The sequence below is a fragment of the Gymnogyps californianus genome, chromosome 25 (assembly GCF_018139145.2).
Source record: "Gymnogyps californianus isolate 813 chromosome 25, ASM1813914v2, whole genome shotgun sequence".
Taxonomy (NCBI): Eukaryota; Metazoa; Chordata; class Aves; order Accipitriformes; family Cathartidae; genus Gymnogyps; species Gymnogyps californianus.
The window spans coordinates 356,757-384,167 of NC_059495.1; the positions used below are offsets into that span (position 1 = coordinate 356,757).

Genomic DNA, 27,411 nt, shown 5'->3' on the forward strand with positions numbered 1-27,411 from the left:
GACTCGGAAGAACCCTCCCGCCACCGACGACGGGCACGGACGCTTTCCTCAGGACCTGCCTCCCCAGCCTCTCCCCACCGCGCTGCTCTGCACGCCCGCTCAAGCCACCAAACTCACCCGTTTTTCTGCTGAAGCCCGTGAAATTCCTGTCCCGGCAGCTCCCAAGCGCTCCGCTGTCTTCACAGGAGACCCGAGGTGAGCTCGCGCGCCGTTCCTGCCTGTCTGGGAGCTTCATCAAGCCGCAGAAATTGCCGCGTTGCTTTGCCAACATTATACGTATTTTTTTTTTTTCTCTCCTGCTTCCCTTTCTTCATATTGAAGCCAGGAGGAATCTTGAGGCATAACACCGGAGCGAAATAAAAAGACGGAGGGAGCTTTTTCATTCTAACATAGAACAAATGCTTTTATTGCACTTTTAGGAAAATCTGCATAGTCCTACCAAAGAGGATGCCCCCCCCCCCCCCCCTTAACTGAGAACATTTGGTTTAAAACAACTGCCGCAGCTCAAACGCACGTACAGGCTGCCCGCAAACGGAAATCCAAACGGAGCACTTTTTGTTTTTTTTTTTTTTTTAATAGAAAGTCAATTAAAAAACCCCAAAACCGAAAAACAACCCACCACCACCAAAAAAGGGAGCCGATTCTGGCCCTCGCAGTTGTCGTCAACACTAATCCGGCACTGAAAACCCGCCAGAGGCGAGAAGGAAGTTCGCCTTCTCGGTCCTTCGCGGCGCGCGATCTGCCTTAGCCGGGAAGCTATCGCTGTGGCACAGTCGGGCGGGCGACAACCTTTACCGTCCCGTCCCTTGTCGCTGCCACCATTTGCTCGTGCCTTCCTCAGAGGAAGGCCCCCCGCACGTTCTCCTTCGCCACTTAAAAACACGAAAGGCAAGCGCCCGCCTGACCTGACCAAAACGCGCGTCGGCCACCGCTCCTCTCTGCTTCCCAGTCGCGCAGCTCGGACCCCTGCTAGCGGGAGCCTGGCGAGATCTGAACGCCTAACCTCCGGCAGCTAATCGTTCGGGAAGACACAAATGCATCTGACGGATCCACGGCGGCTCGTAGCCCGGCTCACCAGAGGACCCGGTCTCTCGGCTCTGCTGCCATCACGGGCCCAGGGATCTGTGGCTAGGAAGCTGCCAAACCGGGAGAACCTCCTGAGATGGCCTGGCGACCCCACGGCAGACGGCGCTGCCAGTGGACCCGGCGCGCCCGGCTAGAACAGCGGTCCGGGTCCTTCGCGCTACCGCGTAACGTTTTCTCTCAAAAGTGCAATACTGCTTTTTATTCGCTCGTATTTACAAGGAACACAGCTCCGAATCCGAACCGCCCCTTCTCTTCCCTCTCCCTTTCGAACGCTGCCCGACGGGAGGACGCCGGGCCGGCGGGCGGTCTGCAGCGCCCGCACCACGCCGGGGCGGGGAGCCCGCCGTCTATTTCACAGTCACAGTGGAGGCCCCGTGAATGGACTCCATCACGGCTGCGAACCGGCTGCAGAGGTCGTAGGGGGAGTTGGGCCGGATCTTCGGGGGCTCTTTCAGAACGATGACCTCGGTGGAGCAGTCGAGGAGCCGGGGCAGTAATTCGCCCAGCTTCATCTGCAGTTTTGCTGTCAAGGGGGAGAGGATGAAACAGTCAGTGGCAGCGCAACAGTAAAAGACCAGATGCCAGAGGGCTCCAGGGCCGCGGGCTAAAAAAGCTACGACGCCTTTTAGAGAATCATCTTCCGCCGCCGAAAACCGCCCGTCTCCCGCAGGCGGGGACGAGCGGCGTCTGCTGCCGCAGAGGAGGCGTCGTGCCGGCAGCCGGCCCGGGTCTCCTTCGGTCCTCGAGTCCTGCCCGCCTCCCCAGAGCTCCACAGAGAGGGAAACTCCGCTGCCACCCGGCTGCCCTGGGGCCAGCGCCGCGTCCCACCGGGGTAGCGCGTTTTCCCAGTAAAGGCGCTGTACCGGCTGGCAAGTCGGAAGCAACTACGCGTTTCAAGGCGACGCTCAAATACCGACTTCGCACGCGAAGGAAACGGAGCGGGCTTCGCAGCCCGTGACGTCTCGGGCCTCGGCGGGTCAGCCCGTACTGAGCGGGCATCGTCCGGTCCTGGCAGAGGACTCTGTCCCCCAGGAGCGGGCCACCCAAACGCCACGGGGCCGTGCGTTAGAGGACAGGCACCTTCGGATGAGGAACAGCAGGCAGAACGGGGCGACGCCGGAGCTAGCCCACGCGATCCGGGAGGTGCAGGCAGCCTACTTCTCTTTCTTTAAAATCCCCCGCGTAAGTAAATGCCCTTGTGGCAAGGCCAAGAGTGGGAAACTTGCACGCTAGCACAGATTTATCCAATTTAGTTTTTTACAACAGTATTTTGAGAATAAACCTCCGTGTTTTTGCACTGTTTTCCTTCAGCAAGCTTACCCTCTGCTAATGACAAAAAGCTCTGCAATGACTCCCTTCGCACGCAGATCAAGGGGGGGGTCGAAACCAGTTTCTCGTAACGGAACCGACCCGAGGGGAGTCACGGGAGCCCGACTCCAGGCCGCAGAAGGAAATACAGAACAAGAACAGCTATCCAGAACCAAAATTCTGCCCTACGACGACAACCCTCTCTTCAGAACGCGAAGGTGCCCCGAATCTGCTCCCCCCCCCAGCCTTCTGCAACGCTGGCCGTGTTTCTGGCCTCTGCTAAAACCTGTTCCTCCCTCCTGACGGGGAACCCTCCACTCAGTATGACAACGGAAAGCCAGAGCACATCCAGGTAACGCTAGGCCATTCTTTTGAAAGGAGCTTTTCCCATTTCAGGGAAGAGGAATCCTCCTTCTGCAGCTTCACTGCAAAAGGAGATTAAATTCTTCTATGACATAATTCAACGGATGATTCAAATCCATTTCTCACAATCAGAAGCACCCAAACGTGCTCGAGTGCAAGCGCCAGGAATTTAAGGAAGCGTTTTAAACGGTCCTTTAATTCCTTTCTCGTTCAGACCTAGACGCTGCCCTGCCCACAAACAGCACGAAAAAGGGAAGGCCGGGTTCCCTACCGTCCATGTCTTCTCGTCCCAAATAGGAGCACCAGCGGTTTCTCATGACCTCGATGGCATCCAGGTCCTCTTTGGAGACCTCAAAGTTGTTCATGAGGTGCATGCAGGGGATGATCAGCTCGTTCAGGATGCTGATGCCCTCTGCCACGCGGGCTTCTTCACAACTTACGAACAGAGACGCTGCCACCTCGTTCAGCTTCTAAGGGGGGAGGGAGAACCAGGGGACAGACTTTTAAAAAGCAAGGACGGACCTCAGGTCATCAGCACGCTGCCAGGACAGGCACACAGCTCGGGCCCCTTCACCGACGGCCAGGCAGAGACGCACCAACTGACAGAACCAGGCACCAGGCCCTGGTGGAACAGCCCACCTTTAATCACGGGGTGTCACAGCATAGAAAACAAACTGGTAAATAAATATACACATATATGTAATTTACTCTCTCTATATGTACAGAGTACATACAGCTTATTTATAATTCTGGTTTTAAGATGCCAAGATCCAGATCTGCCTTTACCCAGACTCCCTCAGAGCCGCAGGGCACATTCTTTCATGGAATTATCATCTCCTACATTTCCATACTACTGCTGGTACTCAGTCAGGGGCAGAAGCCACGGTAAGAGGCACGAGAGAGACAGTTACACCGGTCTTGGCAACCACGGAGCGCGAACTAAAAAACAGACCTCATTTTTATGCTGTTTTTTCGCCCCCTGTGGAAAAGGACGTCATCTTTTGCTCAGAGAGAGAAAGCCATTAGTATTAGAAACAAATATTGGGGGGGCGGAGGTGAGGGGAAGGAAGCGAATGGACAGAAAACAGCGCAACCGCTGAGTTAACGACACAAGCGCCGAGTTAAAACCCAAGAGCGCGTTCAGCAGCGTCCGAACCTTCCCTGAAAACGCAGCACGTTAATTAAGCGTGCTCCTAAAAGGGGACACGGTCCGGTCCGATCCCCTGGGCGACGCACAGCGAGCAGCCGGGAAGCGAACTGCACCGCAGGAGCCGACGTCACCCAGGCCGCTCCCTCCCCTCCTCTCTAGGGACGAGCGTAGAGCTCCTCAGTACAAACCAGGAGACACTTCCTTCGGTACAAGGCGATCAGCGATTCGTTCACTCCCCTGTTGGCTCCTTTCAGCAGCAGCTTGGTGTTGCTTTGGTAGGCGTAGACCAGGTAGGTGAGCGACTCCTGGTACCTAGGAGAAGAGTGTCAGCTCTCCGGCCCAGGGGCTCTGCCAGGATCACGACCGCAGCGCAGCCGGTCCTGTCAGCTCAGGAAACGTTTTCCGCTTGGCCTCAACGGTAACTAGCGTCAGGCCCGACAGGAAAGAAACTCTATTGCTTTGCCAAAGCCAAGTGCCCTACGTCAAGTAATTAATGTTCCTTTTTGCCCAGTATGCCAAACGAGCGTCTTAGGAAGAGCCCTTTAGAGCCAAGCTCGTCTACAACTGAGCGCTGACGTTTTTCTGCACTGCTCCGGGAGCTTTGCACTTTGAGAGGACGCTCCAAGAAGTGCAGAAGGTAACGTTTTCTGTTCCTGTCGAGCTTCTAAACCCCCCGGTGAGGGAACAGAAGAGCTGACAGGGATTAGGTCAATTCAGGGAAGCTCTAACGTGCCCTCGCCCAGCCTCTTCTCAGTTCGCCCACCTGCGCTTGGTGGCTCACGGCTGCTAACCACCTCACAACGCCCTTCTGTTTCCATCCATGAATAACTGCTGAGAGCCAGTTTATTTCCCGGATTGGAAAAGTCACTTTTCAAATTACAAACCCTTCATAAAATGGCACTGTCCTTCTCCACACTGCACTATTTATGTAAAATACAGGTTCTAAAACAGCAGGGAGAGGAAAAAAAGGCCCTTTTAAGGTTCTTCGGAGCCTCGAGTACTCCAAAGCGCGTGCTTACGCAAAGTATAACGTCCAATTCCAGACAGGTTAATTTTAATACTGGAGTCCAAAGGACGGGGAGGGGGGGAAGGGGATGGCAATCATTCCTGCAACCCCATCTCTGGAAATGAGAATATAAAGCTCTGCTTCACAGAGGGAAAAATGAGGGGAAGCTCTAAGACGCTGTCAGACAGCTAGCCAGTACCTCGGCTTATTTATATAACATTTAAACTGTTAACCAAGGCTGACTGTGGATTCAAGAAAGGGCTATTAGCAAGTCACAAAGCAAGCCCACCGGCCTCAAATACACGACTGAATGCAAACTGGCCATCGCGGGTCAGAAAGAAGCAGCTCTGTCAAAGCGGCCTTTGCTTTTAGGCCATAGCGTCCCTTGTCCAAACACACAATTAGAAGTAACTTACTTTCTCTTCTGGTACAGCTCCAACCCCGTCAGCAGGTAAACTGACACCTTGCGAAAAAGACTGTAGTCTTCGTGCCATCTCTGTTGAGGAGCAGCAAAAGAAAGCGGAGCGTCAGCTTCACCCGTGAGGCGCACACGCGCCGTTTACATTCCTTCGCAACTCAAAAGCGTATCAGATTTTACCCTCTGAAGGGCTTAAGCGCCTCTCATAAAGCGACACATAAATCAATGCAGTCGACTGCGCGGACATTCCTCAAAGCTCGGGAGATTCCCAGCGTATCCATTCTCCCTTTCGGCATCCTTCTGCGGACACAGGCTTCAGACACAGCGCGGACGCTGCCGACAGGCGTGCCAGCGACTGCCGCGTTCGCTGGTGCGCGCCGCGCCGCGCTCCCCGCTTCCCAGGCGCTGCTTTGGACGGCGCCAGTTGTGCGACAGCGTGAAGGATCCAAGGCACCGCTCCCGTCCCTTACCTTGTACTCCTCCATATCGACGTCGTCAGGGCCAATTTCCCTCAGCTTTGCTCGCGCTACCTTCATAATGCTGATGGACCTGCTCCGCGTAAGCGGGGATGGACAAATCAGAACAACGGCCCCGGCTGCCTCCAGACGAGACAAGCCGCGCCTCGGAATCCACGGCACGAACCTTTCATCGTAGCTGAGGTTTTTGTCGGCAAACTGCTCGAGAAGGGTCCGTTCCACCACCTGCTGGGGAGCGTTGTTTTGCAGGAAGTAAATGAGCACGTGCTGCAACCGGGCGTCGTTCTGAGGGGTCGGGGTCTCTTTGGCAAGCAGGTAGAGCCGGGAGTACTCCTCGTGGAACGCCTGCCGACGAAACACACGTACTAACGCGTCCGCTCCTCTGCCCGCGGGAATGCCACAGCGGCTTAAACCCGTCCTGTAACGATGGGATTCCCGTGGGCGACACCCAGCCTCCGCTCCTTGGCTATATTCTAGGGGTGAACGGAAGCCCGCCAACACCTGGAACTACAAACAAAAGGCATCCACCCCACGCACCAAGCGTGCGATTTTCAAAAGCACCGAGGTGTCAAAATGCCTTTCAGAGAGGGGGGGGCGTACAGCTGCCTTAGGCAGCGTTGGTAATCCTCCTGCGAGTGCCGAGGTTGTAAAAATCGATTGCAATACGCTTCGAGCTGTAGTAAGGTGCAAGAGTATCTTGTGATTTATATTCCTGGAGATTAATAGCACGGGTGATTTCTCCCGTGCGGCACTTTTAGTTAAATCTACCTGCCTGTAAAATCTAACACGGGCTTCGATATTCAGCAGTGCTTATTCTTTTAAATCCCTCTGTTCAACGCATACATTTCTTGAGGACACGTTTTACAAGAGGGTCACAGTAAGCGTGCATGTTCGGGACCAAAAAAAAACCAGTTTCACGAGTGCTGGTTTATTTTCTGACCAGCACGCTGAGGACCTAGACAACAGATTCCGAAAGGCACGCAAAGAAAATCTACTTTTTATTGTCCAGATCGAGAGAACTGCCAATGCTAAAAGAATAAGCAGAAAAAATAGCGAAAAGTAAAAAAAAGAAAAAAAGGTTGTTGTTTCTCCGGGGAGGAGGGAGTTCTTTCTTAACGAGCTCTAAAAATTGTTTAGAACCCACGGATACATCATCACAATAAGAGAGCAGAAACAGAAATGCAGGACAGAAAGGCCGTTAACTAGAAGAAAAACCGCACAAATCGTTCCCTTCGCGTTCCCGATACGTCAATATAGCATAGATTCTTCACTCTGTGAAGACAGATATCCATACTATTGGAGTTCGCAAACAAGTGAGATACCTTCACAAGCCCTGCTTCAGACCCGTCTCGATCAAAGGTCTGGCGGGCTTTTGCAATAGCCAGGATGACACCTTGCATGGCTGGACTCAGCATCACCTACCACGAAAGCAGGAAAACAAACACAAACAAGAACAAGGAAAACGGTAACAGACAGGGAAAGAAGAGAAGGCATGGTGAAGAACGGAAAAAACTTTCAAAAGAGAAGGTTTAAAGGAAATCGTATGAATACAGGTGGAATACGCCAGAGCTGTGGTTTACTTGTGTACTACTTACTCCGTCTATCACATGCACTTTACATGCAGGGGCTTTTTTAAGCACTTAAAGGCCTGAAGGCTGGTCACTCCAAGCCTTGAATTTGCAAATTCAGCAAGCGAGAACGTAAAGCACGCTAGCCCTCTCCCCTCTGCGTCCCATGCAATCTTCTTAAGCAGTATAAATAAGAGAGCAGCGCCTATGGCGGCGCAGTTCATTGTGCCGACTTCATACAAGCGTGTATTAAACGTACGCAAGGAGTAACGGTCTCAGCATTTGTGTGAAATCCAATTGCACTTGTGAAAAAGACCGAACTTCCGAAACGCTGCTTGAGTCCGTATGAGTGCGGTTAAATAGTCAGACTGAAAAAAAAAAAATCAGTAGCCAGGGTACTGTAAGTTACGCTACCAGCAGTTAATGTCTTTGAGAGAGGGGACGAAGCTGTAACTGAAGACAGTAAAGAGGCTTGTAAATAAATTAATACAGCGAGGATCGATGTTGATATAGTTGTCCCAGAAAGAAGACTTAAAGGAACAACGTGCAGACCTAACGATTGAGCGCTTTCACAGAGCCGCTTTTCTGATGGCATTTAGAAACGAAATTACTAAACGATTTGGTCTGGCCTTCTTCATTGCCACAGTGGGAAAACGTACTTTGTCAACAGCACTGTTTCCATGACAGGCTACTATCGTACCCAATCTTAGGAAAGCTCAAAGCCAGCTAACTGCAAAGTTATTGGTTAATGACCGGCAGTAATTAACCCCTGCGCTGGGATCTGTACCTCCTCATTATATCCGTCTGCATCGGATCTAACGGGAATCTTCCCCACACTGGGGATTTCCACTTCCGAGACCTGTGAGCTAGTTTGGGCAGCAGACTCTGTTTCCTTAGCGTCCTGTGGTTGCTCTGCCTGAACTGTAAGGGCTGTTTCTCCCGGTTGGGCCTTCACTGGCTCTACCTCCTTGGGCTGTGGCCAAGAAGAAAAAGAAGAAAAAGAGTAAGAAGAACCAAAGCAAAATACAGGAAAGCAAAAGGGGACCGAGTTAAACGTGGCACAGCTACAGAATTACACAGAAATGGAAAAAGCAAAGCTCTGTCAAGAAGAACACTACAAAGACAAGAACGGGTTGCTTCCTGGGCCAGGGCTCCGCTCCTACCTCGCAGAGAGCTGCCTCGACGCCGTTCTTCTCGTAGGCGTCGGCGGTGTTTGCAATGGCCTTGGCAGTCTGCTCCTTGGCGATCATGGCGTGTTCGGAGGACAGGGAGCGCACGCTCTGCTCGCAGACCGAAGACTGATCTGTCAGGGCAGAGGTATGGTATTTGTGAGCACGAACCGCGAGACTTCTTCCCCTCTCTTGTTCTAAAATGTTTTGTAGCTTGTCTATGCGGGATTAAACAGCCGCAGCATTCATCCCAGAGGCGAAGGCCTTTCTCCGTGACCTTGTGCATACCCCTTTGCAGCGGGTACGGCACACACCGTCAGGGATTGCCAAGCAACGCTTTCCCGTGCCAGAGAACAGCACTCGAACATTTTCTACTCGATACTTTTTAAAATAATAAATAAATAAATAATAAAAAGTCTGGAAGTGAAATGAGATTAGCCCATTATGATTAAATGAACGGAAAACAGCATTTCTGGTGACCTGCCTGGAAGGGTGCACACGCAAAAATAGCGGAACAGCCTTTGTATTGCCAGGACAGAGCCCCCACCGGCTGCCTTTGCTGCTTCATCAACAGTTTCTCCTAGATATCTAAAAATTTACGCAAGGCTCCGACACAGCGGTATTTTTGACCAGCTGGCTGCTGCCGGTTTCAACACGGTTTGCAAACTGAGACGTGGCGTTACCTGGTCCTGATTCAGAAGAGAGGTCCTGCGATTCAGAAGCAGGCGAAGGCTCCATCTGAGGAATCTTGCAAGACTGCTCCTCCTCCCACTCCTCTGCCTCCTGCTCGAGCCGCCAGTTGTCCTCCTGGATGTAGTGCCTCAGCTCTGGGGGCAAGGCTTCGACTTCCTTCTGAAACTGCCCAACCTCTGAGCCGTCGTCCCCGTCTGGAAGAAACGCAGGACCGGCATGTAACGAAACAGGCAGCAGCAGGACACCACCGTCAGAGACTGCGCAAATGTGCAATATTATGGAAAGCCACAATCAAACTGGCCGAGGGACAAATGGGAAAAAACCCCAACTTCCTACTAGCTTGCTAATTTAAGATGATTCACAAGCAAAAGTGCAAAAATAAAGACAAATCTACAGAGTTACCTGAAACAAAAACCAGTTTTGTTCTACCCCTGGACGGCATTTATCACAGAGGAATTCCAGAAACAGCGCCTGCTGATGCAGTAGGTCAGAAACGCACCCTCATTCAGGGGCTACCGCTGTACAGAGAACAGTATTTAAACTGCCGACAGCCGGAAAATTCACAACTCAGCTGGAGACAGCACACCTACAACACTACATAGCGTATAAAGGTAGGGAACTGCGTGGACTCCATAGCACGAGCGTCATGCTGGTATTTCTCAGCACTTTTTAGATCTGCTTCAGTATTCAGTTTTAAAATAGCGCAAACCCCAAGTAGTATCAGCCTTAGACAAGTCCTAAAATTCATCAAAAGCAAACGGCAATTCTCTACACCAGATATTTCTTACACACCCATTGTAAAAGCAAAGCATCTTTAAAAAACAACAAAAATTGCGTTAAATAGGAGATTAAAAAAACCAACCATGGGTTCGTTTCAGAAACGGAACTGTCATTCTGGAGGAAGACAAAGAACAACCTCCAGATCCTCGTCAGCCGTATTTAGCAATGAACAGAATGACAGTTCTCCATTGTTTCTTTCTATTTGTTACATCAAAATGAACCACGCGTGAAATTATCAGGTTCTTCTACAGCTGTTTGCCATGTATAGTGCCACGTGCACAACAATTTCTCCACATAACTATTTATACATTGGCACTGCGAACACACTTGCAAGTCTAAGCCGCTGTTACCAATAACTCATGCACTAGGAAAGGCTGCGTAAAAAGAGGGCCCCCGTTTAGGTTCAATGTAACGATACCGCTAAAAACCAAGCTGACAAGTCAGAAAGCGTGATAAAAATGGGAGAAATAAAGTAGGAGGCGTTTCACATGCCCTTATAAAAGAAACACCGTCACATAAACTCTACGAAGAGTCAAAAGTGAAAAACACCAGCGCTAGATGCATGTTGAAAGAGGCAAAGGGGGAGCTCGAATATTTATACACATTAATAATACATAAAGCACTGTACCTAATCTCACCAGTACAGTTCTTTCTTCAGTTTTCAACCCTATCAGGGATTTAGAAATGAATCGAGTACGGAGCAAATGATTCAACTTCTATCTGGGGTGAAGTTTTTTGCGTTGTCAAAAGACAGCGACTGTGCCAAAGAGAAGCTGAGGAACGTAACGATCGCGCGGGCTAGAGAGACGCGATGGTACACAAATGCCTACTTAACCAGCAGTTTTGGCTCCAGTACCTGCAACAAAGCGAGACACCTTATCGCTTATGTACATCAGGCAGTAGGCACTGGCGTTCTTCAAGCCGCCGAATGAATCTCTCTCCAGTTCCTCCCACGATGACTCTGTCACTGAGATGTCGTTGTATTTGAGCCAGCTTTTTCGAGGCTGGTCGTATATGAAGGCCCAGTAGTGACCAGCATTTGCTTGCCCTTCATGTACCAAGACTGCGTGCAAACGATAGGGAACCTGCAAGTTCACATGGACGTAGTTTTCAGACGTACTTTTAGTAAACGATTTTGTCCGACCTCCGGACAAAAATTGCAAATACGTTCACGGCTGTAGCCTGGCACAAGACTCTCGATTCACACCGTAAGTTTCCTACTAAGTGAGAACTGACTTTTAAGGGAAAAAGCAACAAGATTTTCATAAAGAATCCTTTCTCTGCCTCATCAGTGGGATTTTTTAAGTACAATGAAGTGGACGATTTAAACTGATGGCTACTCACAAAAAACAGTATCAGCAATATCAGTTTAATATTTACCTAACGAAGCGGCATTTCTTACCTGTTGGAGGAGAGGGTCACAGTACATTTGTTCAATGGACAGGCTGATTCTGGCAATAGACTCCTTCAGATCTGCCAAGAACATCATGAATGAGAGATATATGTAAAAATTAATGACTACTCATCAGGCTATTCTGGCCCCTTTCACTTCAAAAAGCCTGAAGCCATGCGGTAACTACCAAACACACCTAACACCAGACCTGAAACATGTACAAGATTATCGGCACTTCAGGATGCATCCAGCTGAAGCAACAGGGGGGAACTCAGGCTGGCATTCAACAGAAAAATCACAACACATATATTTGGGGCCAACCTTGCACGTCTTGTTCTATCTCGTTTCTCCATCGCTGTAGACAGGTCCGAACAAGGTTCAGCTCTTCCTCGGAAACTACGTGAGGAGCTGGACGTTCAGACATTTCTGCCGGCGAACCAGAAGGCTGGAGCGGTGTACTCGATTTTTGCTGGGGCGAAGAGTTTGCCAAAAAGAAAGCTCCATCTTCAGTCCGAGTATCCTTCTTTTCTAGTACGCTGTGAAGCAAAATCCAAGAGCAGTGGACAGGTTTTTCAATCTTTCTCTTGTTTTTTCTCTTTTTGGAAAAGAATATGAAATCAACCAAACAAAACTTGCTCCAGAGCCAGAGCGGGATTTCCCTTCCAGGACGGTACACAACGTAAAGAGAACAAGTAACACTGAAGTGTACTTCTACCTTAACAGACCCAATTAAAATACAGGACAAATGAAAGCGAAAATTCTTACGGAACTCTGTAAGCACAGATCCACAATGAGCAATTCTAAAAATTCCTTCCCTTACTACTAAGAAACTCATTATGACTCAGCTTAATTTAGAGTATAACCCAACCATGCTGGCCAGGTTTGTAATAATCCACTACTGCAGGAATTTACTGGCTGATGAAGCAAAAAAATTAGTAGCCTAACCAAAAAGAGCACATAACGTAACTCAGAATTGCTGCTTAGACAGGGAATATGGCGACGCTTTTGGAAAAGGAAAAAGAACCGACTAGACGCAGCGTTGTATTTACACAAACAGAACCAAAGTAGGAGCAAAGTAGCGCCTGACTACTTGCGCAGGCATTCACACATTACAGCATCACCCTCACAGGTGCCCAGATAAACAATCCACTTTTAGAATGCAAACCAGGGGCATTCAGCTGAAAGGCCAAGTGTTCTCCTACAAATTATTTTTATTTCTGTTTACTAACCCACTCGGCTGTGAAAGCACGTCCAAAACATGAGGCTCGGCTTGGGACTGCAGGAGCGTTGTCTGAGAGCCCTGAGCAGAAGAAACAACTACAGCTGGCTTTGTAGCGATGAATTCGAGAACGTACTGGAGCATGTCGGGCAGCGGAAAGCGGGCTGGGCCGGAGCCGTATTTCATGTACCTACGGAAAAATGCAAGACGTTGCATGAATGAAGGAACGTGACTGTTTGGTTAAACCTGAGGGGACAACAGAAGAGCAACAGGGAAGAAAACTCCTGGGTCGGGATGGAGACAGTTTAAGCAGTGAAGGAAGGAGGGGAAAAAACCCAGGTGATGGGAAGGGACGCGACTCGCCGCCTCCCACCAGCGGACCTTGAAAGCCTTGAGGCTGCAGGGCACTGCTCGGCAGCAGCCAAAACACTGGTGGGCTATCAGCGCTGTTTTAGTCACCAAAGCAAAACACAGCACCAAAGTATCAACTCCTTTCACGACGCCCACCAGAACCTCACCGAGCACGGACACCGCCCAGGGCTACTGCGACACAGCGCGCCCCTTTGCCTGCCACTTGTTCTTGGAACCGTCATTTTAAAAATACGAGCCGTAAGCAAGTTTAATGCTGATGACAAGGACTTTTACACAAAGCACCTGGAACCTGAAATCTCCTGGTTGCCCACAAACCAGATCTTTCCTGTCGATCTCCTTCCTTCCCCAATAAATAATGCCAAACTCTGAGCTGGAGGGGGCCTCTAATATAAAAAATAACGTAAATTCTTTTGAATGTATTACTGAATGTATTGGAACCTGCCAACGCAGCTGACAGCGACAATTGTACTATTTAAAGAATTTATTCTTGCAACAGCATCAGTAATATTCAGAAACCATCAAAGCCATGAGTTTCTTTTCAAAAGCACACTTCCTCACTCCCCGCTTCTCGGAACAAACCCGGTTCTGTTTCTCCTTCCCCTACAAGTTCCTCTTCTATTGGAAAGCTCATTTAAAAGGAAGCATTTGCACACTTCCACAGGGCACAAAAGCAAAGCGAGCTGACTACTCACCTTTCCAGTTTCTGCTGCAGAATCACCATTTTCTCCTTCAATCTCTTCATTTCTTCTCTCTTCATCTGAATAAGCTCTTTGCTGCAGTAGAGGTACCTAAACAGAGAAATACAGAGCCCTGCCACGTGAGACTTCTACCATCCACAATCTTTCCTCAGTATTTTAGAATCCTTCCTCGCTCACCCATATGACCTTCTTAATTTCGTTAACGACAATAAAGCAATAGCTTTAAACGTACCGTACAACAGAACAACTCACCTGTCCATATAAATAGTCTGGGGAAATTCTAGCTTGGTGTGAATTTTCTCTGGCTGTCCTAGTGACTGATTGAACTCAAATCGGGAGAGTTCAAAGGTCAGTACTGGTGGGAGTTTTGTAAACCAGCGCTGTAACAAAAGCAGAAATGCCCCCAAAGGGACTTGTTTTAAGATGACTGCTAAACGGCACATTTTAGACTGCTCCTAAATGACTCTAGACCGATCCTAAATGTCTGTCTGTCTGTCTTTAAATACTGAATTAGTACGTATTTTGTTTACGGAGTGACTAGTCAGAAAGCCAAATTTTACGAGATTAAAATTTCTGCTTCCATTTTACCTTTTTACCCTGAAAAAGCCTCGTAATAGCTTTCAGAAAGTTACTTTTCATTGCCTGATGCATCCAGCTTGGTGGATTATTAACGGGTCCAGCACTGAATTTTACAAAATTAGCAGACACTACACAAACTCTGCGTGTCAGCTGAGAGCCTCCAAGACAGTTCCTCTCCAATGCAGATCACACGCAGTGATGAAGCACAAACCAGACGTCCTTAAGCAGTACCCGATTCCGTATCCTCTCTCTGTCTATTTACAAACTGTTCAAGGTAGGAGATTCGGAGAAGACACCCACTTTCTGTACGTTTCACGCGCGGTTTCAAAGAGCCACGCTGAAAGAAAAATTCTCGGGTGGATTTACACTTCCCCCCCGCCTCTCTCTCTCTTCCCGGGTTCACAAATACTTCCAGCATCCACTGCCAGAAGCTTCCTTCACCTACCTTAGCATGGCACCACCCAGACAATGCTCCCTGCCGGGCTCAGGAGGAGCACACTAAGCTCATTTTCCTTTGCAGGACTCCCGTCAGATGTCCTGCCACAATAAATCTGCCCCACGCCAAAGTGCAACAGCACATTTTTAGATCTGAAATATTTCCGAGGAAGGCAAATTTACTGTTTTTAAAAAGCTTTGGAAAGAAATGTCCAGGTAGCAGAGCTTTTTGAGAAGCCGCCCAATCTTCAGAACAAGAGAACATAAACACAGAGAAGGAATGATTTACACACCTATTATCTAGGAGAAATGTAAGTTCTCGTTAATCCCACTGATGCTTAGGGCTTCAGTACACTCACCTACGTTCTCAAAAGACAAAACGCACCTTATTCTCTATGTCCCCTATCATGCAGTCCTCTAGCCACGACACCCTAGGAAGCGAAATCAAGATGCACAGTTTTTCCAGTCAGATTTCTCAGAAATAAAGCCAGAGCCTTTTCCTTCTATCCGTACAGACAAAGAATGATTAACACATCTCCACGATCAGTCCAATTTCCCTTATTTTTCAGAAAAGGATTTGGAGGAACTCAAAAGCTTGGATTGAAAAGAACCTGCCCAATTAACTCCCTACGTCCCTTTGTCTCCGGCACCAGCCTACATCAGTTTCACCTACATCTGCTGTAAATGCATCTGAACAGCTTCAGGCAGGAAGCAGGAAAACCAGAAACAAACGTTTGAGTCCGGAGTCGGACAGGGCTTACCCGCCCCAGACTTCATTTCTCCTCTGCTAGTTTAAACCACAGCAACGCATTTTTTCAGACATTCTCACAGAACCGAAATACCTTTCCTTGCCCCCTCTACGCCAGACACCTTTGCAAACTTCTTAACGTTATTTCCGCGTCTTTCTCTAAGCTAACTTCTCAGCTGCACTTGCATTCGGCATCCCACGTGTGCAATGGTACACCTTCACTTCCTGCTTTGCTGCAACTAAGCATTTTATGATTGGTTTGTGATTCGCGAGATTAAAAAAGAAAAAAAAAAAAGAAAAAAAAAATCAGCACAGTCAGAAGACAAGAGTGAAAATGAGAAGGAAAAAAACACACACTGTAATAGGGAGAAAGATACAAATTCCAAATGGCATACCATAGAGTTAAGCACTGTACTTTTACCCTCCGAAAATATGGAGGCAGTGGTTGTCCCCCTACTCAGGTACAGGTAGGCTTCAACAGAAAGAGAGAGACTTTATCACACTTGCATCAGAAGCAGATGTTTACCTTTTTAATTTAAAACAAACTCCTCAAACTGGTTATATAGGACAACACATCTTTACAAACAAGCAAAGACTTAGTGTCTCACCAGGTTAACGCTAGCATACATTTACGCGAGACTCCAGGTATCCAGAAAATATTTTCTATGCAATTCTTAGGGAACATTTACAACTGCCAAAGTTATCAGAATATACTGAGACACCCCTGCGCTATACGCGTTGCGTTTTTCTGCAGCAGGCAACCAAAAGCTCAACAAAAAAACGTAAAACTAACCTCCTGTCCATACTTCACTGACTGAGATGCTGTCGCCTCATCCATCTCTCCCTCCACCATGGCTCCTTCCAAGCACTCATTCAAGTTTCGATAACCATTTACCTGAAGGGGATACTGACCGAAGGTTTCGATCTTGGAAAAAGTATTGCCTGGATGATGGAAACGATACAAAAAACATGAACTAACTTAAGAGAACAAAAAACTCTGGTTAACTCAAGAGTTTGCTGTCAGCACCAGTCAGAGGCGCCACTTGCAAGAACCGAACTGCATATAGCTGTATACGCGTCTGTCAGGGTAAGCCTCCTTATAAACAAGTGCTTTCAATACGTGAGCACTTGCGAGTATTGAACATTTTCAGAAGACAGACTTTATAAACGTTACAGACAATTTTATCACGACGACTATTTGCCAGTTTAAATAACTAGGCAATTTCATCAGGAACGTGCGACAAAATCCTGTGTCATCACTGCAATAAATCAAAACACTCAAAGGAGTTAAAAAGCGAATCTACCAAACCCTTAACTCACCCTCGTGGACACCCTCAGTCAAGAAAGTCCCATAGAAAAGCTGTACCATTGGGTTTTCAGATTTGTCCCCAGGGCTCCTGTTTCAGAAAGAAAAAGCACACATTCACGTCCAGCTGTAGGCTGCAGAAAAGCCCCAAGTCATAACCTCAGCCTTCGCTTGGGAATCTTCCTACAGTCAAAAGTCAAGTTTTCTATCCAAGCACAAAGTACAGAGGAAGCTCCTCATCGGTTTCCATACTCAAAAGCACATTACAGCACTTGCACTGGCAAGGAAGGGGAAAAAAAAAAAAAAAAGTTAAGGCACTACCTTTTGAAATGCAGTTCCAAAAACCCAGACCTTTTGTGTACACCAGTTCTGCTGAGTTCCCCTGAAAAGCTTATTTGCTCTGCAGGCCGTATCGGCATTGAATAAAGTCCTACACTTACGTACAGGAAATGTAGATATAACGCTTCATACGCATATTCCGAGCTCGGGGAGCATCATCCTCAGTAAACAACGAACTCTCTTTCATTTACTCAAAATTCTCACGTAAAGCCCTCTCGCTTATTAAGGCGTCGCATTTAAAATCTGTTTCTCCTCAGTCCCAGGTCAAACTCCGCAGACGACAAAACACTCACTTGACATTCACAGCAAGCTGGAACGCATCCTCCAGCCAGTCCAGTAGTTTGTGCGTAAATTCACTCACATCTTGCTAGAAGAGGGACAAAAGCCGAGAGTCAAACGTCATACCAACCAGAAAGCGTTTCCACGGTCTACTGGTTTCACAAACCTACTGGAATACAACCCGACTGGTATTGCTGTACCTACCCAGCCGAAAGAAGTGTGAAACTGAAGTGCTGTGCTGATTTAGACCGATAATGAACACTCTGCTCATCTGAAAACTAGATCAGAGGAAATTATTGTGATCGCTACCCAACTACCCAGATGGCACTGGGTAGAGCACTGTTACGCTGGCTGTTTAATTAGCAAGCACGTACATTTTGCCTAAACGACCCAGGGACAGCTGCTTGTCAGTTGACAAACATGGGAAGAGGCCTCTGAAAGTAACAGCAGGATGAAGCGAAATAGGATTTCCGTGGCTGCAAGTGCTGTTCTGAAGGAAGCAAAAGGCTTTTTAACGCGGTTTTACCTGCTGTTCTTCAGCGGATCTAAACGCATCCCTCAGGAGTTCCAGTGCCGCGGAAGGGTCTACAAACTTACGACGTGTCCCCAGCATTAAAGCAAATAGACACTGAAGTTCTTGCATGAACGCAATATTTCTTTTCCCCTGCATTGCAAAAAGAAGAAAAGCCAAACCCTTCCTGCAACTCAAAAAAGCAGCATCTTAAAGCAAAGTGCTACAGAATACCACACGCACGTACCTTAAGAGGTACGCTAACGACCAAGGAAAGAGGTGACATTAAAAAGGACAAAAGCAGAAAGACATGCAGTGTCCTTTCTTGGCAGCCATCTGGACTCCCAGTGGAAGCATTGGGAGAAAAAATTTAACCGAAACAAAACCTCTAGAGAAAAGAGTGCCAGAAGTAATAGTTGCTAAAACAGAAGGCAAAAGCCGGTGAATTTACGAATTTATTCCGTCTGCACTTGAGGGTTTTTAGAGCGTCAAGAGCACACATGAAAGCAAGTAAAGCAAAGTCTCCTAAATGGCGGTGGCCACAAGCTAGAATGATACAACAAGCGAAGGGTTATTATTCTATGTATGCCTTTTTCTCTAAATGTTTTCTAAGCACCTTCTGCTGACCGCCCTCAGAAGGTACCGGGGCTAGGGGGACCTTCAGACTGGCTCAAGTGCCAGTTCTTCTATGGTGCATGCGAACAAACGAACAATCCGGAGCTACCAAAGACGTTTTACGGGACAAATTTCTCCCCGCACCACAGTCAGAAGCTCTAGAGGAAAGCTTTACGAGAAGCATCTGATTTTTTCCTACAGTGATTCTGTCTTTGGAAAGTATTTGCCACATTTGTCTTTAACGTAGCCTGGCAATTTGAAAGCCATTAACATAGGCACAGGAGTCTCAGATGGCCTCAAATTAAATCTGCTTAGAGAAAGAGCAGAACAGTATACCACAAAAGAGGGAAACTTTACAGCGTCACTCGATGAAAACTTACAGTGCGACTACGACAACTTTCAAGCACGTTTTGCGGGAGCGAGTACCCAAGGACCAGCCTCCGAAATTCCGGCAACTGGAACAGAGACTGAAAGGAAAGGAGAGGCAAAGACCAGTCAGCATCTGCGAGGATCTGACTCGCTGCAGTTCGATGCCCCGTCGCCCCTCTTTTACTCGACAGCTTTTTTGTTCGCTTCTAATTCTTCGATGGCCTTGTGTTACTAAACGAACGTTTACGAAGTGAGCAGTCTGCGCGCCGGACCAGCACAATCGCGCCCACCAGAGAACAAAATCTCATCCTGCTGTTTCTATGAGATATATATATATATGTGTAACCATTTTAGGAAAGAGTGTTCTATTCTGCATAGGCACGCTTAGCAAAAGCATCTAGGAACAAGTGACAGTGAGAAAGGAGGCCATTTGAAGCTTTCTTACTTCCTCTCAAAGCTGGAGACATACGATTAATGTCTATCTGCTGATGTGGAATGGTTAGAAGAGACAAATCTGCTCAGTTCCACTTATTGTCGTCTCTCCTTGTTTAGGTTATCGCTAATAATACATGCTGCCCAGCTGCTTATTCGTTCAAGCATTTATGCCGCTGTATTCCATTAGCTGCAAAATGATACACCACGTATTATGGAGCCAACAATAACTGCAGTAAAATTAAATTATCAGTTCACTTTGCCAGTCAAGCTTCTGTCATTCAGTAAGCATTTGGACATCGCTGCACCAAAAAAAACCCCTGCATACGTACGCGCAGATTATATGTATCTGTATCTATTTTTACGCAAAGTCTATTTAACTGCTCCTTGGCTCTCTCTGTGCACGCCCAGAATAAATCACGGTCACATCAAATAAAAACAGAAGTCTCATTTGAGCACGGTCACATTCGCTCATCTGCATACGGTGACCGCTTCACAGAGCTGTTGCGTATTTAATTCTAACCGATAAACATTTTGACTCCAAGACCGCAGCAACTCCAGAAGAACTTTTCTATCAGATTACCTGTATGACCGCGCTAAACCAACACGTATTTCCGATATTTTTCATTCCAACGGGCCAGTCGCCCACTCTTCTCCAGTCGTTCTGCTTGGGGTTCTCTCCCCAGACTTCACAGCGTTTCCTTTTGGAGCGATTTTTGTTTTCAGCAGGATGCGCTTCCTGTGGTCTGTCACAAAAGATGCACACCGCGCTGTAAAACACCGTCTCGCACAGATTCTCGAGAACCACGGGAATCGTACTCCCCTCTGGTCACAAGCGGGACACTAGAGCCGGGCGCTGTCGGGTGATACCCAGCGCAACAGGCAACAGATGTCTTATCTGACTCCAGAGAAGTTTCAACTCTCAAATGAGGTGGATGGAAAACATGACCGCAAGACAATTTGGAACCATGGGAGAAGGCACTAAGATACGCCTGTTTTTCTTCACGAACTAGCCGCATGCTACATTGGTGCCCTTAGTCATTACCGGAGGCAAATCCAGCCCACGGTAAAAAGGAGACGGCTACGCAGCGACTGGTGCGAGGCGAACCGACACGTGAGGTTTCAAGGCGCTTCTTCGACGGGTGCCACAACGCCGGAACAGCATCCTTTTGTGTGGCATGTCAGCGGCAGCAGCAGGGGCTGAACAAAGCCACAACTCGGCCTGCGCTTTCTATTTCAACCGTCACGTTGCAGTGCTGCCCCAGAAGTAAAGGTCGACTACCCAGCAGGCAGTAATGATCCAAGCACCTTCTAAAAGCAGCAGGTATACATCTGGTCGGTGACTTAAGTTTCTTTTGCAGTTACCAGCTTAAGAATCCACTTACGATACCCGGGAAAACCAAAACCAATTTACGGACCCACTGACCTTTCTGCAGCATCTCTTTCTGCAGCCTGAGCTTTCGGCGATTCCAGCGGTCTGAAGGCGTCGACTGCGCGGACGTCGTCTTTGTTGTTAGGGGTAAGCGCAGGAGCAACGTCTAGAAGCGGAGGCAACATTCTGATCAGTTTTCCACCAGGAGCAGGCAAATGTTTTCTTTAAAAGGAACTTCTAGAAAATGTTACACCTCACAAGCATGTTTTTTTCCAATGACAGAGCATAATTTTCTAGCTCAAGTTTTAAATACAAATCCTTGTAGCTGGGATCATGCTAGGAAGCCGAAATAAGCGATCGAGTGGGCTGGATGAGGAGAACAGGACAGACAGTGCAGCTGCGTGCTGGCCAGATTTCCTTACAGCCAAATTCACAGCTTGAGGGAACATTTCAAACCTCTTGAAATAATGCCACAGGAACATCAGCTGCTGCTTATATTTGCTATGCCTTGACATCGGTGTTGACAACCGACACCGTTTCGAGAAACAAAGCATTTCAATAAAATCGGCGCAATCACACAGAGTCGCCTTCCTTCACTCGTGTCAGGATGCTCAGCTACGAGTCATTTCGTGCACTAGCTACGTAGGAAAGAAGGAGGAAGGAAAATGAGTAGTTCGGGAAGAGGTGGAAGCCTTACGCAGTGGAACAAAGGGCAGCCGCACTGTTCCGGGTGTTGCTTCAAAGCTCCCAGCACAGATTTTTGGCGCTGTGAACCTGTCCGGTGATAAACTCACTCGGAAAAGCTCCCGTTAATAGATGTGTCATCAGCAAAAAGGTTTAAAGAAACTATTCTCAACTACCTCGGACTACAATTACGCTTTTTACATCTCAACGTATCAAACTGACGGCCCGCTTTTGCCAATACCTGTAACATTTATAAAAACATTCTTCACGTAGTCAAATTGCTAGCTCGAATAAACACTCAATTTGCCTGCTCTGCCAGCAGATGCTGTAGAAAGAAATGTATGATCCTTGACAGGGACTCGGTTCTCTATTCTGCTTGCGCTGCTTCAGGAGCTTTCTGGGTTTTCCCTGTTAGCCAAGACCAACTGTTTGAAACAACGATAGCCGCGTAACTCTGACGTGTCACCTACCGACACTGTTAAAACACTATTGAGTCACTTTCCTTTCGGACGCAGCTCTCCTTCACCAGGAAGGTTTAATTGCCTGAACCGCCCCGCGGCCAGTGACCAGTACCGGCAAAACCAGATCAGCGCCAGGACAGGAGCCGGAGGGATTCACTGGCAGGAGCAGGGAGGACCGATGCTTCCCCTTTCGGCTCTGCCCGAGACACGTGAAACTGTAAGGGCGAGCAGAGGCAAACGACTGACTTACTTTGTGGGAGCTGCTTGCCCACAGCGCTCCCTTCCCAAGCGGACGGCTCTGCAGCAGCCGCGTCCTGAGCCGGCTCCTGAGCATGCTCCTCCGTCAGGAAGGTGACCGCTTCCATTAGGTCTCCATTAGCAGCCTAGTAGAACAATAGGGGGGGGAAAAAAATCCATAGCGCCAGGGTTACTTCATCTACATTTGCGTGACATTTAATGCATCCGGGGTAGAGACAGGCACACCGCCACCGACCTTGCTTTCCCTGGCTACGGGAGAGAGCTATCTGTTGGTGACAAGCAGTAGTCAAAAATGAAAATAACGAAGGCTAGAATTTCTCTGTCGGAAAGCACTTTGGCTTTATTACTAGGACCATATAGACTCCATTAACTAATTTCGTTTCCCTCACAAGAGATGCGAGTAGTCGCAGGAGGCCTGAAGCGCGACAGGGCGCTTTACCACCGGGAGAGACTCGCAGCAATCAAACTCTCTGTGGATTTCAAGACACGTGTCCCTTACCGAGCTAGGGCTTCCTTCAGACCATCACTACAGGCTGAACTCCTTTAAGTTTATTCTAACTTTTTCTGGACATTACTTCTTAACCAAACATTTAAGGATTTTTTTAAACAAACCTCTGTGTATATTATCAGCACAGCCCAGATACTGCTGCTACATCTCAAGAGGATGGACGGCATCTGACGATTCCAGACTGACGCGGTTGCAACCAGTTTAAGACCACAATTTATAAGTACCAAAACACACGCTACGAGGAGGAATCTTTCCAGGTAAACATTGCTCCTCCAAGTGCCTGAGATTCCTGTGTCCCTTCACTTTGGAGCAAAGACGAGACTGTTGTGGTGACGGACAAGGCAACCGCCAGCCACAAAGCTACCGATGTTACTGCAGCTGTCCAGAACTCCTGAAGCAGTTTACGTGGAGAAAAACCTGCTGTGACCCACTCAGTTTGTGTTTACCTCAATGCGTGGATAAGAGCCCCGCAGGAGCAGAACTTCCAGGCAATGTTTACGATGTCTTGGCACAGCACGCGCTGCTGCGGCACAGATTTTAAGGTCTACCGTTAGAAAAACGAACTGTTCTCAACTTAGCGTGGGGCTTTTGTTTCAGATGCGGATGAACACATACGAACCCCCAAACTGCACGCTCCCTGCTGACACCCACAAGCGCCGGCCTCGCGTACCTGTCTGCCTGACGGCTACGCCTGAAAGAAGCGCCGGCGAGGGGCAGAAAAGCAGCGGAGGATTCACCCTCCACCTCCCTCAGGAACCACGTTATTCCACGCAGCATGCGCCGTATCGCTTTCACAGGCCACGCACCGACTACTTTCGCGAGGGCTAGCTCACTATCAGCCCACAGACATGCCGGGGAACATCTGACCCGTGCATTATGTTTCCAGAGAGCCTGAACTTGCCTGACTTTTGGGGCAAATTCAGAGGCCTCCTTTCCACAGAACAATGACAACAGGCACAAACCTTTAGAGCCGCGTGAAGGAAAGCCGAATCTTGAATTCCCGTGATCTCTTTCAGCTGGTTTAAAAGCATCTGGCAATCCTACGTGCAAAAAAAAAAAAAAGAAAGCTCACGTGAAAAGGTGACCAGGACAGACATCAAGCCGTTTCTGCAGGGCTTGCCGAGGGCTCACCGGAGTATTGCTTCTTTCTTTCCTTTTTACTGACAGATTGACACAAAAACCCGGTCACGCTTGCTTGACGGCCGTACCAACGTCAGCTTGAACATCGTACTCAAATTTTTTTCCCCCTCAATGCACAGGCTAACATTCAATCCGTTGTATCCTGAGGAGGACGGTAGCAGGCCTGAGAGGAAAGGCTATCCCCGCTGTCGGATGCACCGCACCTGCGGTGGGAATGGGCACCCCCGCCCCCAGACAGCAGCGGCATGTGCAGCGGGACATATAAGGAGGCCGCGTGGTCTCAGGGCATCGGCGAGGGGCTATTTTAAGCCTGGCCGCACATGCCATTTGTGCATGTCATTTCTCACTGACAATAAGGTGTCAGAATAAGGGCCCGAGAGGGCTGCTGTCGCTTCTCCTCCCCCCGCCACCCAGGCCACTCGAGTTTGGCGAGATGCTCGCTCTAGGCCCCAAGCCATGGTCAACAACCTATTCTTTGACTGGTTCAACCACTTAAAAAAAAAAACCAAACCCAATTACAGCAGTTTTCTTTACCAGGCTTATCAAATCTTTGCAGCCTTGGCTTACCATGGGAGCGGTCGCTGGGCTTACTAAGCCACGAATAACTTCAGTCAACCGGCTACGGGGAGAGGAGCCCCTTGCAGCAGCGAGCCCCGAGGCCGGGGGTCCCACCACCCCCCTTTCGTGGCCGCGGTTCAGCTGCTGTCGCCCATGGCTCAGCCCGGGTGAAATCCGACGCCGCGACGTTCGGCTCCGTAACGCCGGCACCGCACGTAGTACGGGAAGGATGCCACAACAGGAAAACCGGCCGGGACTGTATCACGTATGCCTGATTTATAAAGCCGATCTAGGATCCTGCTGTCAGCACAGCCCAAGGAATCCCGGCTTCTTAAGATCACACGTTTGATTCACCTTAACCGGCAACGCTGCAGACGAAGACATTCAAGTTTCTACTTACTCACATCATTGGGAAAAAAATTAAGATGCCTTCATGCCATTGGAGCACAAGTTCCACCCAGTGCGTAGTAAGTCAACTACTTTCTCGAGCCATCCACCCGTACTGCTGACGGATGCTACTCCACACACATATACCGTAAAGACAGCACGCATCCATATCGGTGGTTAAAACAAACAAAAAACCCAATCCCAGGTTATTTTTTGGCGGGAGTTCCCCCGACAAGTTACTCGTGACATTCCCCCCTAAAATACTACTTTTGCTCATCTTTTGCAAGAAAAAGCACCTGTGTGCGCGCCTCCCAACCCGTCCCGCACGCTCTTTTAGTCCTGAGAAAAGCTGAGAGGCGGTGGAAAGCCGCAGGCCCAGCCAGCAGCACGGTGAGGAACCGCACGATAAGGAGCCAAGGGTACGAGGCTCAGGACGGGCATACTTTCACAAAGGCAAACCACTTATATCATGTTGCTAATTTTGCTACCTTAGCGAGCGGCGTGCTTGTCGGCTAACCCCACCTAACGCTGCAGGGCGTATTTTTCCGTTGGAGAAAAAAAAACCCCACGCTAATAAACCGCATTACAATAACGAAATTCGAGGCAGGACAGGGCATGATTTTCAGGGGTTTTTCTGCTTCACCGAAAGGAGGACTCACAAAGGCTGCCGTAACCATAAAAGCTAATTACCGATCCACCGCTCTAAGTTACCACTTAATACTCTAATGATTTCCAGCGCAATTTTATTCAGCCTTTGAGAAGGAAGGTTTGTATTAACAGCGGAGACCTTATCCCGTACCACAAGTTTCGAGAGGCTTGCGGCCGACTGGCAGCCCACAAAAGCCACCGGGAACCACACTCTGTGCAACAGTTTTGTTAACTTTTTGGGGAGCGCACGTGGTTTTGTTGCTGTAACTAGTCCGGTTGACTGCTTTTTGAGGTTACGCGCCGTGGCGCTTTAAAACAAGCTCCAGAGCTGGTAATTAACACCAGCGTGCTGCCGCTATAAATGCATACTGCACTTGAAAAACCAAACCAACCCAAAAGCCCTACCTGCTGGAAAAATAACAACCCAAACCAAAACGCTATTACTATTAAATTACAGCAACAGGAGATGAGTACAAAACCAAGAGGCTGAGAGGAAGGAGGGTGCTGGAGATAAAAATGACACGGCCGGCCAGCGAGCGATGAAAGTGGGAGGTTTTGCCATTTTCCTTGCTCTACTGCGACTCACCGTGCTCAGCAGTAGTTTGTTTCGATGAGAAACTGCAAGCGGGGAAGGGTGCAGGCGCGGTGCGGGAGTTCGAGGGGGTTCCAGACAGAACGGCGCGCCAGGAGGAGGAAGGTGGCGGCGTGGAAGAGGCACGCAGAGCCACGGCCTCCGCACCCCAGCTGCGCTTGTATCACAGCGGGGAAAACGGATACGAGGAGGGCGAAAAACCCACAGGCGGCATCGGGAATGTTGCCCGCGTTCCTGACCGAGGAGGCTTTGGCAAACCAACGCCCGGCAGGGGAAGAAGCGGCGGCGGCCAGCGAACTCCTCCTGCTCCACCAACGCGTGCTCCGGCACATCGGGCACCGTCCCCGCGCGAGTGGGGAAACCACTGCCGTGCAAATGCGGCTTCTAAACACGCAAAGAAAGGGCCGACACCCTCTCCCCGCTCACGCCTTGAACGCTGGCCCCTCGGCACCGTTCCTCTCGCATCCCGAGAGCGCGGAGCTGCTGCAGAGAAGAGCGGACGCCTGTGGCAGTTCGGGGCACGCCGCGCCGCGGTTCCCCCACGCACCGACGCCGACCTCGTGAGCCGAGAGGGCCGCGGAGGAGCGGCGAGCCACGCGTCCTTCTCGGCGCTCTGGTCCGGGTCCTTTTAGAGACCGCTCACGCCGAGCCCTGAAGTTGAAGGGTGACGGTGTTTGTTAACGGGTATCCGAAGGCGCTGCTTTAGCCACGGGGCAAGGAGAAAACTTAACTCCTGCTCTTCGCAGGGGAGGAAGCCGTCGTGAGGCGGCCGTCCCAACCCACCCGTGCCCCTTCCCACGGAGCCGACCGCGCCGCGCTGGATCCGCTAAAGTCTTAAAGGCAAACAACGCGTGAAGCCCGGCGAACACCTAAAGACTGTTTCAGATGCAACGGCTGGCACACGCCGCCTGCGCCTGCCGCCGGAGGCGAACCGAGACCGTCGCCCTCCGGGACCGGCGCTCGCTCCCACGGCCGCGGAGGGGTGCCCGCCTGCCCGTGGGAAGCGCTGGCAAGCCGCACGGGGAGTGCCGGCGGAGCGCGGGGACCCCCCGTTCCCGCGCAGGGCCGCAGCAGGCCTGAGGAGAAGCCGGGCCGCGAAGGCCTGAGGTGCCAAGGCGGGAGGGCCGGCGGCAACAGCCCCGGCCCCGCGGCGTGGCAGGGCGGGGGGAGCAGCCCCCGCTCCCCGCACACCCACACCCACCCCACCGTCTCCCCGCCGTCTCACCGCGCCGCCGCCGCCGCCGCCGCCGCCGCCTCCCGGGGCCTGCAGCTCGGCCGTCATGCCGGCCGCCAGCACGGGGGCGGGGGGGGGGGGGAACGGGACCCGCGCCGCCCGCCGCGCATGCGCGGCCGCGCCGGTTCCGGCCCCGCCGCTTGGCTGAGGCCGCCGGGCCCCGGTGTCGCCGGGCCCCGGTGTCTCCGTCCCGTTCTGCCCGCCGTGGGGACGGGGGGGGGAAGCCGGCTGTGTGTGTATGTGTGTGCTGGGACGGG

General features: G+C 49.9%; 1 protein-coding gene across 3 annotated transcripts; it reads right to left on the reverse strand.

The window, feature by feature from the left end:
* Positions 1-470: 470 nt before the first annotated feature.
* USP28 (ubiquitin specific peptidase 28) lies at positions 471-27,202 on the reverse strand. Of its 3 annotated transcripts, XM_050910866.1 has the most exons (26): positions 27,146-27,202; positions 23,558-23,635; positions 22,080-22,212; positions 20,739-20,850; positions 19,896-20,058; positions 18,892-18,978; positions 17,912-18,049; positions 17,400-17,473; positions 16,782-16,858; positions 16,255-16,403; positions 13,952-14,079; positions 13,694-13,789; positions 12,640-12,819; positions 11,732-11,946; positions 11,420-11,490; positions 10,874-11,102; positions 9,228-9,431; positions 8,539-8,678; positions 8,163-8,348; positions 7,130-7,225; positions 5,974-6,152; positions 5,802-5,880; positions 5,330-5,409; positions 4,096-4,219; positions 3,029-3,227; positions 471-1,609 (listed from the first exon to the last, which is right to left on the reverse strand). In XM_050910866.1, the coding sequence occupies exons 1-26, from the start codon at positions 27,200-27,202 to the stop codon at positions 1,434-1,436; spliced, it is 3,450 nt and encodes a 1,149-aa protein (XP_050766823.1). In that variant the 3' UTR covers positions 471-1,433. The 3 variants fall into 3 exon arrangements, with proteins under 3 accessions (XP_050766823.1, XP_050766824.1, XP_050766825.1); XM_050910867.1 differs by lacking the exon at positions 8,163-8,348; XM_050910868.1 differs by lacking the exons at positions 7,130-7,225; positions 8,163-8,348.
* Between the last annotated feature and the right edge of the window lie 209 nt (positions 27,203-27,411).